Source organism: Nannobrachium achirus, assembly GCF_963921795.1.
Source record: "Nannobrachium achirus genome assembly, chromosome: 7".
Lineage (NCBI taxonomy): Eukaryota > Metazoa > Chordata > Actinopteri > Myctophiformes > Myctophidae > Nannobrachium > Nannobrachium achirus.
This window is the reverse complement of record NC_137816.1, coordinates 38550984-38568030: the sequence shown is the minus strand read 5'-3', so window position 1 is coordinate 38568030 and position 17047 is coordinate 38550984. Positions and strand designations below refer to the sequence as shown.

The 17047-nt window shown below is 40.3% G+C and overlaps 1 protein-coding gene across 1 annotated transcript in view; it reads right to left on the bottom strand.

The window, feature by feature from the left end:
- Positions 1 to 11512: 11512 nt before the first annotated feature.
- The window catches only part of igdcc3 (immunoglobulin superfamily, DCC subclass, member 3), a gene marked incomplete at both ends in the record, with an annotated part of 88358 nt that continues 82823 nt past the window's right edge, over positions 11513 to 17047 (bottom strand). The window contains 4 exons of the mRNA XM_080730213.1: positions 11513 to 11659; positions 13586 to 13799; positions 14659 to 14794; positions 15770 to 15874. Of these exons, the coding sequence (XP_080586339.1) occupies positions 11513 to 11659; positions 13586 to 13799; positions 14659 to 14794; positions 15770 to 15874 (602 nt within the window). The remainder of the gene's footprint in view (positions 11660 to 13585; positions 13800 to 14658; positions 14795 to 15769; positions 15875 to 17047) is intronic.

Sequence of the window (17047 nt, the reverse complement as noted above, 5' to 3'; positions counted from 1 at the left end):
ATCTAGTTTATTATCATTGTTGTTGTCTTTTTTCTTTAATCAGTGTTGCACAATGAACCCTAAAACAATACCAATCTCTAAAAATCGTCTATGTTTGCCTTTGTACACTTATACATACACACATACAGTACATACAGTATATGTGGATATGTATACAGTTATATAATCTCGACCAACAACAAAGCCTTGGTCTTGAGGAAAACTAACAGATTAAGTGTATAGAAACAAAAAGATCTGTGGACATAATACAGTACAGTAGCAATCCCTGACAATGCTCTGAGAATGTCCTATTGACAGTGGTGGACAAAGCATGTACTCAATTAAATACTCAAGTATTCAAAGGTACACATTACGAAGTACATTTTGTTCCTAATGATGCATTGCTGAATTGAAACTTAAAACATTTAAAAGACATTTAAAAAAAAAAAGAAAAAACAAACGCAGACATTTTCAAAAATAGTGCTACTAACGGATCTACAAGCTCACAACTCGTCACATTAGGTCTGTGAGCTTGCCGATCGGTTATTTTCACTATTATTGTAAATAGGACGTGGAAGTGGATGACGAACGCAGAATATATTTTGGGTCCCAAGAGCCCCTTCCTATAGAAAGGTAGTGGAGTCATGAGCTTTAATAAAATAATAATAATACAAATAAAATCAACAAATGTACTTAAGTACAGTAGGCCTACTCAAGTAAAGTAAATAAAATAAAAGTTAAGCCGATCTACATGTTCACAACGCCTCGCAAGCATGTAGATCAGCTTAACTTAGTACATTTACCACCACTGTCCACCACTGCTAAGAACTCTTAAAATTTCTATTGACCTGAATTGGATTGTGAACACATACAGTAGAAGCAGAGAGGCACTGACCTCAGCAGACCAGACGACAGACAGACGGATAGATAAACAGACAGACAGACAGACAGACAGACAGACGGATGTGTGATCGAGCGACTGAGCTGACTGTACAGGTTTGTGCTCTCTTTAGTTCTCTCCATATAAGCTTGTGGCTATGTATTTCTGCCCCCTCTTGTCCGAGTCCTTCTGTCAAACCTACGCAAAGTCACAAATTTGAGGCTTCTTTTCCCCCCCCGACACATAGTATGGGAACAGTTAGTTAATCTACAGAGCTGGCTTCATGGGCACTGCACACGTTTTTGGTTTTAGGTCAGCAGTCACCCCATTCAACCCCTAAAGGACCACTTCACCCATTTTCAACCTATTCTTCATATAATTGCTAAAATAATGTTCATTATAAGATTGCACCGTTTCTGTGTCTCAGACGAGGGCTGTGATGTGGACATTTCAGAAACCTATCTACCAGTGACATCATATACGGGGATTCCATGGTAATGGCAACTACAGCTTTTCTCTTCCTGGAAAGTTAGCCATTGGTCTCGCATTAACAATGGAAATAAAAAGCGTGACATCTTGTTTGAAATGTCCAAATCATGCCTACCGATGATGTCACTGGCAGACAGGTTTCTGAACCGTCCATACACAGCCGTCCTCTGAGACCAAGTGGACAGAAATGGTACCAATTTATAATGACCAAAGGAATAGCATACGGTATGCACATCCCCAAAACGTGTATACGGTGCTGGATCCAGGAAACAGTGAATGAATAAGGGATAATGTCCGCACACGTTATAATGCTCTCCCGTCTTTTCTTTTTATTTTCAACCAACAAACAACGTTTCGCCCAGCAGTCAGCAGGGCTTTCTCAAGCTCACTATGAGCCATAGTGAGGAGCAATTATATGAAGATAGGTTGGTTGAGGTCCTTTATAAAACAAACTAATAAGTGCATAGTAGGAGTTGTAGATGTAATAGTACATCTATTACTAATAGTTCACAGCAGAATCCTGAGCGTTCTTTTAACTCTGAATGTAAAAAAAAGACCTGTACGTACCCTTACAGTAAGGGTACTGGCAGAGTTCAAATATCACTCAGAATGGTGCCGGGTGGTGGTAGGTGGTAGAGAGACTCTCCCATGCCCTGTGATTTATTGGCCTGTCAAGATTCAAACTAATGGGATTTTAAAACAAATCAGTGGGTTAATTAAAGAGATGGCATCGGATTTTAAATTATATTTAGTTAGTTGTCATCGGGACCTAAGAGTGATGTTGAAGGGGTGTGTGTGTGTGTGTGTGTGTGTGTGTGTGTGTGTGTGTGTGCGTGCGTGCGTGCGTGCGTGTGTGTGTGTGTGTGTGTGTAAAATACAATCACTGGTCTGAACACAATACATTTTAACACACTGTTTCTAAATGTGGGTTCCGGGGACCACCGGTAAAGGGTACATTTGGTACTCAAGAGTTAACAGACCATTACAGGTCTGTAACTCTTGAGAGTGTGTACCAAATGGACCCTTTACTCCAGGATCCTGGTTTATCATGACCATGAAACCTTTGATTCTGTTAAAATAATAATAATAATAATTATACAACATACTACATTTAATAAATACTCCTTGTTTAGCTGTTTAAATTAATTTGTATTTTATTGTTTCTCTTTTTTCTCCACCGAATCAAAGGTTTTATGGTCATGATTCACCAGGATCCTGAATGGCTTGATTCTAGGCTTAAAATAATTGATATAAATATCTTTGTAAATAAAATCCATATATGGACTTTTTTGTGGCACAAGAAAACCACACCCGCACTGCTATGCACTATAAGGGTCCATTTGGTCCCCTGTTGGTCCCTGGAACCGGTGTTGAGTAACAGCGGTGTAATAGGTAAAACCGGTCTCCAGTGAGCTCTTCTATAGTCTACAATACTTCAGTATAACACTTAAATCCCAGAGATGAACAGGGCACGAGCAAGTGAGAGCTCTCTGATGCATGGCTATGATAAGATCACACCACTATAGTGGCATATAGTGAGACTGTGGATGCTAGCTGTGCATGTATAATGTGGTTTTACATAACCTGGTCAAAGCCAGACCTTTTTCTTTTTTTTTACTACGCCCAACTAGCTGTCATATTGTAGGAAGGCGACCAACCTCACAGGACAAGGACAAGAGTCATTAACACCTACATACAGGAGTTTCTAAACAGAAGCTCTTCTGTCCTTCAAGTGGCCTCACTTTGTCACTGCTAACGTTAACAGCACTGACTGAATCACACGCCACATGTAGTCCAGTTCAATATGTCCAAACATGAAAGGTTCGTTCATGAAAACGTTTTATGAAAACTATATATTTTTGGAAACTTCAGAGTATAACAAATCAGAAAATCCATGATTCCATTTGCAAAATCCCTAGGGGAATTTTTGACAGCTGCTGAAAGTTTGTGTCTCATTCACTTACTATACACTATAATAAAAAGGGAAAAGAAATCCCCCCAAAAAATCTGCTTCAAGTAGCATGTGAGGGGTCAAACTAGGGTTTTTTAACGATTCCAATGCAAGCATTTGTTTTGCACAAAAAACATTCCTTGGGCTAAAAACGGCCTGACAAAACGATGGTTTAGTGATGAGATATCATTTTTCACAGTTTCGTGGGGGCTGTTTTTAGCCCAAGGAATGTTTTTAATGCAAAACAATTGCTTGCAATGGATTCAGAATCATTAAAAACCCCTAGTTTGACCCCTCACATGCTACTTAAAGCAGATTTTTGGGGGTATTCTTTTCCTTTATACGTAGTATAGTGTAAAGTAAGTGAATGAAACACAAACTTTCAGCGGCTGTCAAAAATTCCCCTACGATTTTGCAAATGGAATCATGGATTTTCTGATTTGTTATACTCATAAGTCTCCAAAATATATAGTTTTCATAATCCCCTGACAATTATACAAGCGACTTGACTAATGTCAGGGTGACTGGGTGGAACTTGGAACATGATGAGGATGAAGTGACCATCAAGCCCCGTTGAGGGCTAAGCCAGATTTAAGATTTTTCAACCAACAGGTCATATAGCCTTATTTTCTTTTTTTAATCAATACACACTATCAAACAGATTGACTAACAATGTGAGACAGAACCATCAATAGCACCATATTGAGATCACAATATTATTTGCCATATTTTGGCTAAATATCACAGTGTTACCATCACAAGTCCAATAAGGATTAACTAACACTTTTCCATTTCAGCTAAAATAACACGTTAGCTTTTTCGTAAGTCATGCTGATCTACGCTTTTTTCTGTGTCTACTACTCTTAAATATACGTTAGATCCAATCTGATTTCAGGACAGAGGTATGTATATAAATATAATACTGATCTCAAACATTAAAGTACAATTACATTAAATCACCATTTTGACAAGAGTATAAATTACTTGGAAAAATCTTTAAAATCAGCATTATTTGACACATACAGTCACCGGGGTCTTGGAGAAGAGCATCAGAGAGATAAATGCATTGGAGATGTAATCAATTGACAATCATATCGTATTGTCATTTGGTGCCACAGTGATCAATATAACATATTGTAGAGGATATTTCAAAGCAAGAGCAGTGGCTGGCCTTGGGGTTTTCAGAGAAACCACAGCAGAAAACCCCTCCCAGACCCCCTCGGCTGAAGTCAATCATTACAGTTACAGTGTGTTGTTACAACCCACGACAGTCATGAATGCAATGAGATGTGACTGCATATTGCTTATCATTTATAGTTGGTGTCGTGCTGGTGCAGCACACCGGAATAGCAGACAGAGTGGCTATTTTCGGTGTGTGGTGCCGGCACGCAGCCAAGTATAAATCTCAAGGCTCATCTTGTCCTTTAATAAATTGTTCGGTTTGTCTTCTTCTGTTTGAACATGGACAAAATGTGCAGCCTTAAACACATCGAGCCAAGGAATGGCACAGTATTCAGTGGTAAACAATAGCGTACCCAAACCATTCTGCTGAGGAAAGGATGCCGTCTTTATTTTGTCACAGACCTGAGAGTAATTCATAATAATATGAGCAAATCTTTAAAAATTCGCAAACCAAGATTAGAGCCCAGCAAAGCTCGCACCAGGATAACCAAAGTGTATATTTACTCCAAATCCATTTTTACACTATATATTCACAAATTGATTTGTTTTCTCTAAAGTTGTCACAAGCTTAGCTTGTCAGTGACGATGGAGTCCCCACATCCCTCATAACCTAGGGAGGGCAATGAGCTAAGTTGTGACAAATAGTTAGCTAACCATGTTGCATGGTGATGCATTGTAAGCTTGTAGAACTGCTATTTTAGAAATTTGCTAAATGTACGAAACTTTAACAATTATGATAATTATTCCCAAAATAGTTGCGCCATGGGTTACTGTGGTTAATTTGCATCCGAAAGTCTTACACTTTCAGAGTAATTTTACTGTGCACAAACTGAAAGTGGATTGCAGTTGTGAAGTCCACAGCTAAAATGTCATGATCCCTCCTGTCCCCCCTATTTGCTCACTAAACATTCTTTTCTAAGTTAGCTGGGCAACAAAGGCGGCATCCCTCCCTCCCAACCACAGCAGGGCACAGAGCAGAATGCAAGGTAGGAAGATCATTATAAGAAATACATGAACTCTAGTAGAGCAGCACCAAAGGCCTTGTGTGGCCTGCAGAAACAAATATTACATGAGCATCAGAGTGTCCCTGAACACACACTCTCCCTGTCCAAAGAAGCCAAACGTTGCTGTCGGGTGGAAACCTTACATGTTGTCCAAAACTGTTACTTTTCAGAAAAGAATAAAATAAAAAAGGGGGTACACTTTTCCAACTTTTTTCAAAAATGGAATAGAAAATAGAATTTCTTTTTAGCAGATCTACAAGCTCAAAATGTGTTGTGAGCGTGCCGCTCTTGTACGATGAAGTAGGGAAATAATCTGTGCAAAAACAAAACGTAAATACAAGGTTTCTGCCCGACACCAACAAAATGGTCAGGATTCTCACATGAGGAAAGAAGTAGGTTTTAGATGAGGTAGGGGTTCTCAACACTGTTAAACAACAAGCGATAAGGTCCTATTTCCAGCAGTGTCGGCATGCATGGCGTGTCACCCTTTCTGAAGATGGGAGTCATCGGCCCGTTCGCGAGAGAAAGGCCTTTAACCAAACCCATTAATGTCACGGAGGGCAAAGCTCTGATCTACACAGGACGACTAGAACCTGACCTATCAAAATGTAATCATGTAAACATGATCTTCCACTGCATCACCTTCTCAATGAATCAGGTTAAACGGCATTAAAACCTGTCACGTCCGACCAGGATAATATGTGGGCAATTCCTGGCACGAGGCGATTAACCCTAAATTACAGCTGAGGAGTCTGAGCGAGGAGGACACGGGAGGGGAACGAAGAAACGCACGCCTCTTGTTTCCCTTGTGAGAGTCCTTTTCCACAGAAAGTGAAAACACTGAGTAAGGTTTTGAAGAAGCCCTAAGATCAAATATCATACTGGCAGTTAATAAATACACATGTTGAAAAAACATTTAAATCAGGGATTATCTTATGCTAGTTTGACAAATATACCATTATTGTTTTTCTAACACTTGTACAGAATAGTAAATACCAACGTGTACAATTAAGTAGAAGAAATGAGTTTAGAGACGCGGGGGTAAAAAACTAATATTGGAGACGAACAGTCGGCATGCAAACAAATAAACGAACAAACGTAAGAGCAGAAAAATGATCTCAGATGGTCTTTGAAAAAATGCAAAATGTGACGCAGCATACATGTTACCTGTGGTTCTACTGCATGGTACTGCACACAGAGACATACTGTAGCTGCTCGTTGCTGTGGGGAGATACTCAGTGGTGGGAAGTAACTAAGTACATTTACTCAAGTGCTGTGCATTTCATTTAGTTGCGTATTTCCATTTTGTGATACATTAAACTTCTGCTCCACTGTAATCACCTCAGAGCCAAATATTGTACTTTTTACTCCACAATTCTTTGACAGCTTTTAGTTTCCAGTTACTTCGACTATTTTTCCATTTGTTGTACTTTGTTTGTTTGTTTTGATGCCAACAGTTCTGAATCAAGTTCTGAATACAGGACTTTTAGTTGCAAAGGAGCATTTTTATATTGTGAATAACATACGAGTACTTCTTCCCACCACTGGAGATCCTGGTCTCCACTGGAATGTGAGGTGCATTCAGACAGTGTAACTGACTGATCACTTCTGTCCCAACAGTTACAGACACACAAGCGTTGCTCACCAAATATCTCCCAATCTACCACGTTTCATTTGTCTTCTGACTGAAGGCAGCTACAGGTAGAGCAGTGGTGGTCAAACCGCGTCAAAGGAGCTCCAAATTAATATGCAATATGAAATATTAATTCATGACTATGAAAATATGTTGTGCTAAGGACTCCCATACAAGATTTATGTTGCTAAAATGTTTTAAAAACATTCAAGATTTTCCTTAAATAAATAGCCGATCTATCATGACCAGTTGTGAGCTTAGCCGATGTTACAGTGGTTTGAGGTTATATTAATTAATTTTAATTAATTTAGCTGGGGACTCCCTGGAACTCCCTGAAGGAGCCTACACAGTCAAATCATCTGTGTTAATTCAGAGAACTGATAACAAAAATGATATTTATATATACTCTCTTGAAAACTTGAAACTTAATTCCCAGGTAATTTGCAAAATATGTGGTGAGCGCTCAGTGTACCCAACAGCCCACAGCGAACATACAGCAGATTACAAAACAATCAAGGCAACAAAAAACAAAAAAAGGTACGAAAGAAAAGTGTGATTATTCTGAAATACTTTTCTACATTCACATCCATAAGAAAATAAAAGTTAATGCACAAGTTTCCATTCACCTGTATGTGTGTGTGTGTGTGTGTGTGTGTGTGTGTGTGCGTGCGTGAGCGTGCATGTCTGTCTGACTCGTCTTTAAAGTATCCTTTCACTGTCAACATACTGTATACAGAATAAGAGCCTGTATCTATCAGTTTGACCATCTGCTACACACAGTATAACATCCTCAGTGTTAATTCAACTCTGACAAAACATTTACATTTTCTCAGAGTTAAAACAACTGTGTGATGCGACTGTCTGCCTCAGTGGTTCTCAATGTGGATTCCGGGGACTCTGTGGGTTCCTTTAGGGCAGTGGTTCTCAACCTTTTCAGGCCGCGACCCCCAAAATAATCATATTTTAACTGGGGACCCCCCCACCCTACGAGCACTAAGAGTTGAGGCATAACACATGTACTGTAACACGGTTCTATTGTGAAAATATTTGGCAATTTTGGCCAATGTTTAATTTGTCATTTTAGAGGAATTAAAATGCCTTAAATTGTCACTTTCGAAATGTGCAGATACCGTCTATACACTTAAAACTTTAAGTTGGTTTGTTTACTGTTGAGTGAGAAAACAATGTTTCACATTATGTTAATCCTCCGGGGACCCCCCAAATAATTTGTGGACCCCACAGGTTGAGAACCACTGCTTTAGGGGGGTCTAAATCGACCCATACAAGCCTGTAACTCTGACATTGTACAAATCGAACCATTTGTACACTGTCAGAGTTCAGGGGAGACCTTGAAATCTGAAAGTTTGAGAAGCACGGGTCTAACCTGGCTGGATAGATATGTGTGTTCCTCCATGGTACTGCACAAAAGGCACCTGGGGAGGAGCTGGGGTGCTTCAGCATGGGGACAGTGACCTGAGAGCACGGCCATAAACAGGACTGAGGTAGCTGGTTACCTTAATGCAACGTGTTGGGCAGTAACTAAGTCATATATTACTCTAATTCTATTACTTTCCCCAGTAAGGAGTAGTGTAAGGATCATAAATTGTCCATATGTATCTCATCTGGTTGCAGTTGTTTGTGATGTTTGGATGATTGGTGATTCACCTGCAAGGTTCATTTTGTTCCAATAAAGTTGGATTCGGTTCTAAAAATAGAACTGGCTAAACCGTTGTATTGTACGTCGGCATATCGCTTAGCGAAAGTTACTCATTACTTTTGAAGCGATAAGTGAAATGAATTACCGTTACTTTTTTAAACGAGTAATAAGTAAAGAGTAACTTATTACACTTCCTGAGTGACTTGCCCAACACTGTGCATCACAAGAACAGTTGCATGTGACTGCTGACAACACACACAATTTGTGTGTGTGAGCCGACACCACCATATTCATGGTATTCCTGAAGCGTATTATTTATTAGTCAGTGTGAACTGGAGTGAGAAGACTGAACAGCAGCAGTTATAGGATATTCGACAGACACTAAAACAGTGGTTCTCAACCCTTTCAGTCCATGACCCCCAAAATAATTTTAACTGGGGACCCCCCTACCATGACAAGTACTAAGAGTTGAGGCATTACATTTTCACAATTTCTGCCTCTGATATTTGACAATTTGGCCAATGTTTAATTTTTCACTTTAGAATGTATTAAAAAGTCCTTAAATTGTCACGTTAGAAATGTGCATATACCCTCTATACACTTAAACTTTATGTTGGTTTGTTTACTGTTGAGTGAGAAAACAATGTTGCACATTAAGCTAATCATCTGGGGGACCCCCCCAAAATAATTTGGGTCCCGACCCACAGGTTGAGAACCACTGCACTAAAATACTCTGTATCATTAACTCAGAATGTAACCAAATGGACCATTCGGGATACTCTCCTGAGTTATAGATGAACACTGAGGGGTTTACTGCGTAGACCGGGGCTTTTATCAGCCCTAATCTCGACTGTCAATTCCTCTGGGCACCAGGAAGCAGAAGGCTATGCCTTCACAAAAGGAGTCAGATGAGGAGATATGATGGCGGTAAAAATAAGTCACTGACAGCGCTGGAGGCTTAAGCCTAGTTTTATACTTCGCCGCATAATGGTGACGCTCAATGGAAATCCATTATTGTCAGAGAGTGAATCTGTGTCGTGCGACAAAGTATAAACTATAGGCATTTTAGAGTGACTGGCAGGCAACGTAAATCGTGAAACATCCACAAATTTGATTAGAAACACACTGTTGCCAATTAATATTCAGTAATCCTGCATGAGAGTATTACACTAACATTAGTAGTGTTCAATGTTTTATAACATTTTTATACATTTGTGCTTTTTCTATATATTTTTTTTTACATACATCACATATGTAGATAAAGACACTCTTTCACTCAAAACAAACACACTGGCACACAAACACCAACGAAGAACATGCACATATACTATACAAAGAACACATGCACACAGAATTCAAACATAGCTTTGTTTCGTAAATACATATATGATGTATGTATATTATTTAACTTCGCCTCGCCTGTCCAATAGAACAATATGTAGCATATCTCACGAAGCAGTATACAGTATAGTCCTGAAAATATAATTAGCGGTGCAGTGCATCTCTAACAATCATTTCATTTAACTGAGGCAACTAAGAATGAAAATAAAAATCAAACAAAAACAATCTGATCTTTTGGAAAGAAAAGAAAAACTTTCAAAACTACCATGGAATACTATAAAATGTCTTTACAAGTAGAATCCATACAATAATGTCAGTCTGTCAAGTTGAGGTACTGACTTATGTACAAACACCATAAGCATCAACGGAGGGAAGCCTGGATCTCATAGAAGGAGAGGGACACATTTTTTCATTTTGCAAGAAACAGACAAACAACAACAACAACAATAACAACATTGTTATCTTGAGGTAGAACATTAACTTCAGCGTTTGGAAGTGCTTTATGTTGGATCATTCTTTTTTCTTTTCATTTCTTTTCTTTTCATTTTGCTTTGAGAAAGTAGTGGAGTGAGAAGATTTCTTGACATCTGAGGTAGTGCGGTGTCTGATCTTGTAATTGTCTAACCAATGGATCCCTCTACATGTAAAACAAGTGAACACAGGGGAAGGTACAGATCCAAAAGGCTTCCCACACAACACATTCATTCCGGCTGAGGTAGGTTTTTGTTGAATCCTAAGGTTCACATAGCCAAGTCTAGTTCCTGCATGAAGGCCAAGAACTAATACAACCCAAAAAAACAAAAACAAACAAATGCTGATATCGCTGAAAAAACAAAGTCCTGAGACAGAATATATCAAATCCCTGGAAGAAGGCCGTAGTCTTCTGTAGATGAGATGGTGGAATCATTGGTAGGCTGAAAGTAGGCAGCTGGAGTCTTTGACATCCACAGAAAAGTAGAAATAAGACCAATAACTTATAACCACTTGAAATAGTAGTAGATATATATCTATATATCTATTTATCTATTTGAAAAAAACAAAACAAAAAAAAACTTAAAAATAAAATCAGTACCGGTACTATATATCAAGGACATTCTGGGCCTCTATTCTGTGTGCTGCCGGCAACCAGAAAGTGAACCAAGTACCAAACTGTAAAAACCACCAACACTTCAATGGCCTGCCAAGCTAAACATAGCTGTCCCTTCGAAAGATAGTGCTTTCCAAACCCCAGGCCAAAGAACACCCCAATATCCAGTCCTAGTATCTCCTAGAACTCCTTAACGTACCAATAAAAAAATCTTTGCACAGAAAAAGGTAAAATTACTCTGAAAGAAAATAAAACGCTTGTCGACCTGAGTGAGAGAGGAGTGTCAGTGGAACTGGCCTTCATAGTGGGTTAGCCGTGGTCCTGCCGCCCCGCCGTGGAGGCGGGCGGAGGCTCCTGGAAGCGTGTCTCTGCTTCTCGCTCCGAGCTGAACTCGTCCAGCGGTATCGTAGACAGCTGGGTGTCGTTTGGAGCGTAGGACACTAGAGAGTTCTCTGGCTGAAAATGCACACACACACACACACACACACACACACACACACACACACACACACACACACACACACACACACACACACACACACACACACACACACACACACACACACACACACACACACACACACACATTAACCATTTTATACCATAAGTACTTGATCGTACGACAAACAGCGAAAACAGCTGACATACAAGGTCGAAGTGTGTTGTACGTATGTGAGCTTGTAGATCCGCTATTCTCGCTATTATACACAGGCGGCGTTGCATCGGCCAGAAGTGTGCTTTGTGTCGCTCGGTGTGGGCACCAAGTGGCACAAAGCACACTTCTGGCCTCAGTCACACACTGATGGTGTGACTGCCTTTTCACTGATCTTGTTTTCAATACTTTTAACACATGGAGTGCCTAACACGTTCCCAGACATTTTAACAATTCCCCTGCGTGAAGTGCAGCAGCCCTGTTAACACGTCCAGGAACGTGTTAACTCGTCCAGGAACGTGTTAACTGGTTACCATGGTAACCAACAGCCAGCGCGCTACCGTGGGCGGGAGTGGGGGGAAAGACTCCATTTCCCATGATGCCTCGCGAAATAATGTAGTCAGGACATCCGGCCATCCATTGACTTGTATTCATCATGGGCATGGCTGCAGAAAAATGGATATATCTCAGATTCTTTTCCCATATCGCGCGTTTGGTCAAAGGTTTTCTATGGACCATAACTTACACACGGATCATTTTTTCTTCTCCGCATGAAAGAAAAGACTTTCTTCGTCTGTGACCGGGGCCCCGCGTGTACATAATGGAAACATGCTGTGTACACGGAGCCCCTCAAAAATCAGGTAAAAACAACAGGAAAAAGCCCTGGAAGTAATATACTGTACATTAGTTATGGCAAAACTATGGTTGTCAAAGTGTTAATAGCAACATTGCCTTGTTCTCAATCACATATCATCATTCCGGTATCAATTACATGGCAGCATCCCTCAATGCCATTTTTATAAGTCTATAGAACTACCCTGTACTGACAAACACCATTAAAGGGGCACCCCTCTTGGGGGCAGTGGCTCAGGGGTAGAGAAACCGCCATTAGATCCCGGGCTCCCCCAGAGTTAGTGTCAAAGAGTCCTTGAGCAAGACTCTGAACCCCTAGTTGCTCCCAGTGAGCAGGTTGGTGTCTTGCATGGTTTCCTCCGCCATCGGTATATGAATGTGTGTGTGCGTGAATGGGTGAATGTAATGAACAATTTCTGTAAAGCGCCTTGGATAAAGGCGCTATATAAATGCACCATTTACCATTTACCACCCCAATGTGTTAAAACAGGGGTCTTCAAAGTTTTCAGGCCAAGGACCCCTTAGTTGAGAGAGAGATGAAGCAGGGACCCCCACAACCTTTTCATAGATTCCATATAGCCTAGTTTCATCGTTTGACAGCACAATCATCAGTGTATTTTGGATCCATGTCAGTTTGTGTTTTCAGAAATCTAACCACTTGAGCCATCATTACCTAATAAACTTGACATTTTACTCTGTACTTAGTCTGCTCTTTTTCCCCTCTACCGTACACCAAACCTCTTTGCCGAAAATAGCCGATCTGCTATTTTTGGCTACAGTTCTCAGAATATGGACGCTAGGGTTCAAGTTGTTAATATAAAAAGGATTGGAAGATTTTGAGGACCCCCTGTAGTAACTCTGAGGACCCCCTGATGTCCCGGACCCCCTGTTGAAGAACCCTTGTGTTAAAAAGTGATGCCAGGGTGTCCCGACCAAGCAGGCATATGTTGTATATTATAGTGGGGTATTAGTCACTGTACATTTATACACTGTATAGTGTGTGACATTTTCCCTCCTGCATTTAGCGGTGAAATAGGAGTGAGAATGTGCTGTCCCCCCCATGGTCTCCCACGCTGCAGGGGCTCCTGATGACTCACCATGTATGTGTCCGGCGTGCGGGTCGGGGCAGTGAAGAGTCTCTGGAGCTCGTTGTTGTCGGCGGCGGTCTTTCCCGCAGCGCTGCCGTTGACCCCCATCTCTGCCCTGGCAGCTCCGTTCAGCACAGAGGCCCCCTGGGAAGAAGAGGAGGACTCCATGGCCATGCCGCGGCCTGCTGGGGGGGTGGCCTGAACCTTCTTGCACATCATTAACCTGCATCACACATGGGCATGGGCACGCACACACACCGCATGTGCACACACGCACGCACGCACGCACGCACGCACGCACGCACGCACACACACACACAGACACACAGAGTTCATTTATGAATGTGTAACCCTGAGAGTGTACAAATGTACATTTGTACTTTCTCAAGAGTTGAAGGGACAGTTCACCCTGTACTATGCAATACTTTGTTTAGCGATGTCCTTTATTTGTTTCTTCTAACTGTGATTTACCGTGATTTATAATATTTCTTTGTTTTTAACCTGAATATTTATTTATTTTGGTCTCCCTCAAGACGCTTTGCCTTTTGCCAGGTCAAAATTGTAAAATAAGAATTTGTCTTAATTGCCTGCCTGGTTACATACAGTAATGGTTAAATAAAAGAAACAATAAATAAAACATGTTAGTTTGGTTCCATCTAGTTTGTTCCAAAGGTTGTGTCACTGTATTTTTACATTTCTTTGTCCTGCTTAATGCAGGGTATCTTATTTTATCTTATCTTATCATATCTTTTCTTATCTTCTCTAAATAAAGTAATGAAATAAGCAAAACATGTTGCATGTTGGATTGTTGGTTTGGTTACATCTATTTGAAAGGTTGTGTCACTGTATTTAAAAAGGAAATGTTTGTCCTGTTTAATGCAGAACAAAATGAAGGGTATCTTATCTTATCTTATCTTATATTATCTTATCTTATCTTATCTTATCTAAGTAAAGTAATGAAATAAGCAAAACATGTTGCATGTTGGATTGTTGCTTTGGTTCCATCTGGTTGAGAGGTTGCAGTGCCATGCAGTGGGGAACAGCATAGGAGATGGGTGTGTGGCCCTCCATAGTATACACACCTGCCTCTGTAGCTGAAGACAAGGAACAGCACACAGAAGACGATGCAGGTGACTCCAATGTGAATGCCAATGATGATGCCTGTGGTGGAGGTCTTACTGTGTTCGTCTTTCACACAGTCGCACGGGGTGTTCAACACTGCATGGAGAGATACATTACACTTCAAAAACCCAAAACAAACACTAGGTCAGGTGTATTCAACGTTTTCACGTGTGTGTGTGTGTGTGTGTGTGTGTGTGTGTGTGTGTGTGTGTGTGTGTGTGTGTGTGTGTGTGTGTGTGTGTGTGTGTGTGTGTGTTTGTGTACAGCTAAACTAAGCCGTTTTCACAAACCTGAAATATGTTTGACATCTTTCCGCTTTGACTAGCATGTATATTTTACAACACAAGAAGCATTTCCGTCTCTTCCGATTCTGTCTGTGATCACTTATTTTTGTCTCTTTATAGTGTATAACACGACACATATGTCAGTGGAGTATCTTTCTAGCCTTGGCCTGCCAGTTAGAATTTTGTAACCCAAGTGCAAATCCCTTGTCATCTTTTTGTTTCAATATTGTGCATAACACTGTCGTTGTCATAGTTTCTTGTTTCTGCTGTCAGACAACTACACAGCCATAAAACAGACATGTCAATGACGGTGTTTTGCACAATAAATAAATATTGAAACCGAAAATAAGTGATATCAGGATTAGAGTTGACAGAATATTACCTTCTTAACATTGCTGGCAATGGTGAGGAAGAATATATATGCTGTAAAGTAAAACACTCCAGGGGTGCCCAGTTACATTTGTTAACATATAAGTTTAAACACTTTAACCCTATCTTATACATTTTTTTTTAAATATAAATTTTGAATAATCATATAAAAACAAAACAATCACATTATGGGGGTCCCTGGCACAAAAGAAAATCAGATGGGCATCTGTGGCCAAAATGCATATCAATTTGACATGAAGATGTTGACCACTGGTACAGCATAAAGAGCGTATGGTCAGTGGTCAGTTTGACTTTGCTCAAGGTAATGGATGACACATCTGGTTCACGATGGGAGAATGTTTAATCTTTCATGCTCCGGGGCACAGTGTGAGAGTGCGTGGCCACTGCAGAAAGTCACCTGATTTCTCCACCGCCTCCCGTAGCGATACAAATCGCATGGTGGCGTTGCCGTCTCCATGTTGGTTGAATGCAAGTAGCTTTATCTCATAGACCAATGTGGCATCTGGAAAGGAGAGAAAAGACACTGTTATATAGCTAAGATACGTATCTATATTACAGATAAAGATATGACTAGAAACAAGGACATAAATATAAAGGAACCATTTCCATGAGAAGCAGGTCTACAGTATGCAGCAAAATCTGATTTAAATTAAATTAACTCTCCAGATTTGACAGTGTCATCGCTGGTCTTTATCCTTTCTGTATCATGGTCTTTATGTTGTCAATATCATGGTCAGTATCATGTCAGTATCATGTCAGTATCATTTCAGTATCATGGTCAGTATCATGGTCAGTATCATGGTCAGTATCAGGTCAGTATCATTGCAGTATCATGGTCAGTTTCATGGTCAGTATCATGTCAGTATCATGGTCAGTATCATGTCAGTATCATGTCGGTATCATGTCAGTATCATGGTCAGTATCATGGTCAGTATCATGGTCAGTAACATGTCAGAATCATGTCAGTATCATGGTCAGTATCATGTCAGTATCATGGTCAGTATCATGGTCAGTATCATGTCAGAATCATGTCAATCTCATGGTCAGTATCATGGTCAGTATCATGTCAGAATCATGGTCAGTATCATGTCAGAATCATGTCAGTATCATGGTCAGTATCATGTCCGTATCATGTCAGTATCATGTCAGTATCAGGTCAGTATCATGTCAGTATCATGCCAGTATAGTATCATGGTCAGTATCATGGTCAGTATCATGTTAGTATCAGGTCAGTATCATGTTAGTATCAGGTCAGTATCATGTCAGTATCATGGTCAGTATCATGGTCAGTATCATGTTAGTATCAGGTCAGTATCATGTTAGTATCAGGTCAGTATCATGTCAGTATCATGGTCAGTATCATGTCAGTATCATGGAGAGTATCAGGTCAGTATCAGGTCAGTATCATGTCAGTATCATGTCAGTATCATGGTCGGTATCATGTCAGTATCATTTCAGTATCATAGTCAGTATCATGTCAGTATCAGGTCAGTATCATATCAGTATCATGGTCAGTATCATGGTCAGTATCATGTCAGTATCATGGTCAGTATCATAGTCAGTATCATGTCAGTATCATGTCAGTATCATGGTCAGTATCATGGTCAGTATCATGTCAGTATCATGGTCAGTATCATGGTCAGTATCATTTCAGTATCATGGTCAGTATCATGTC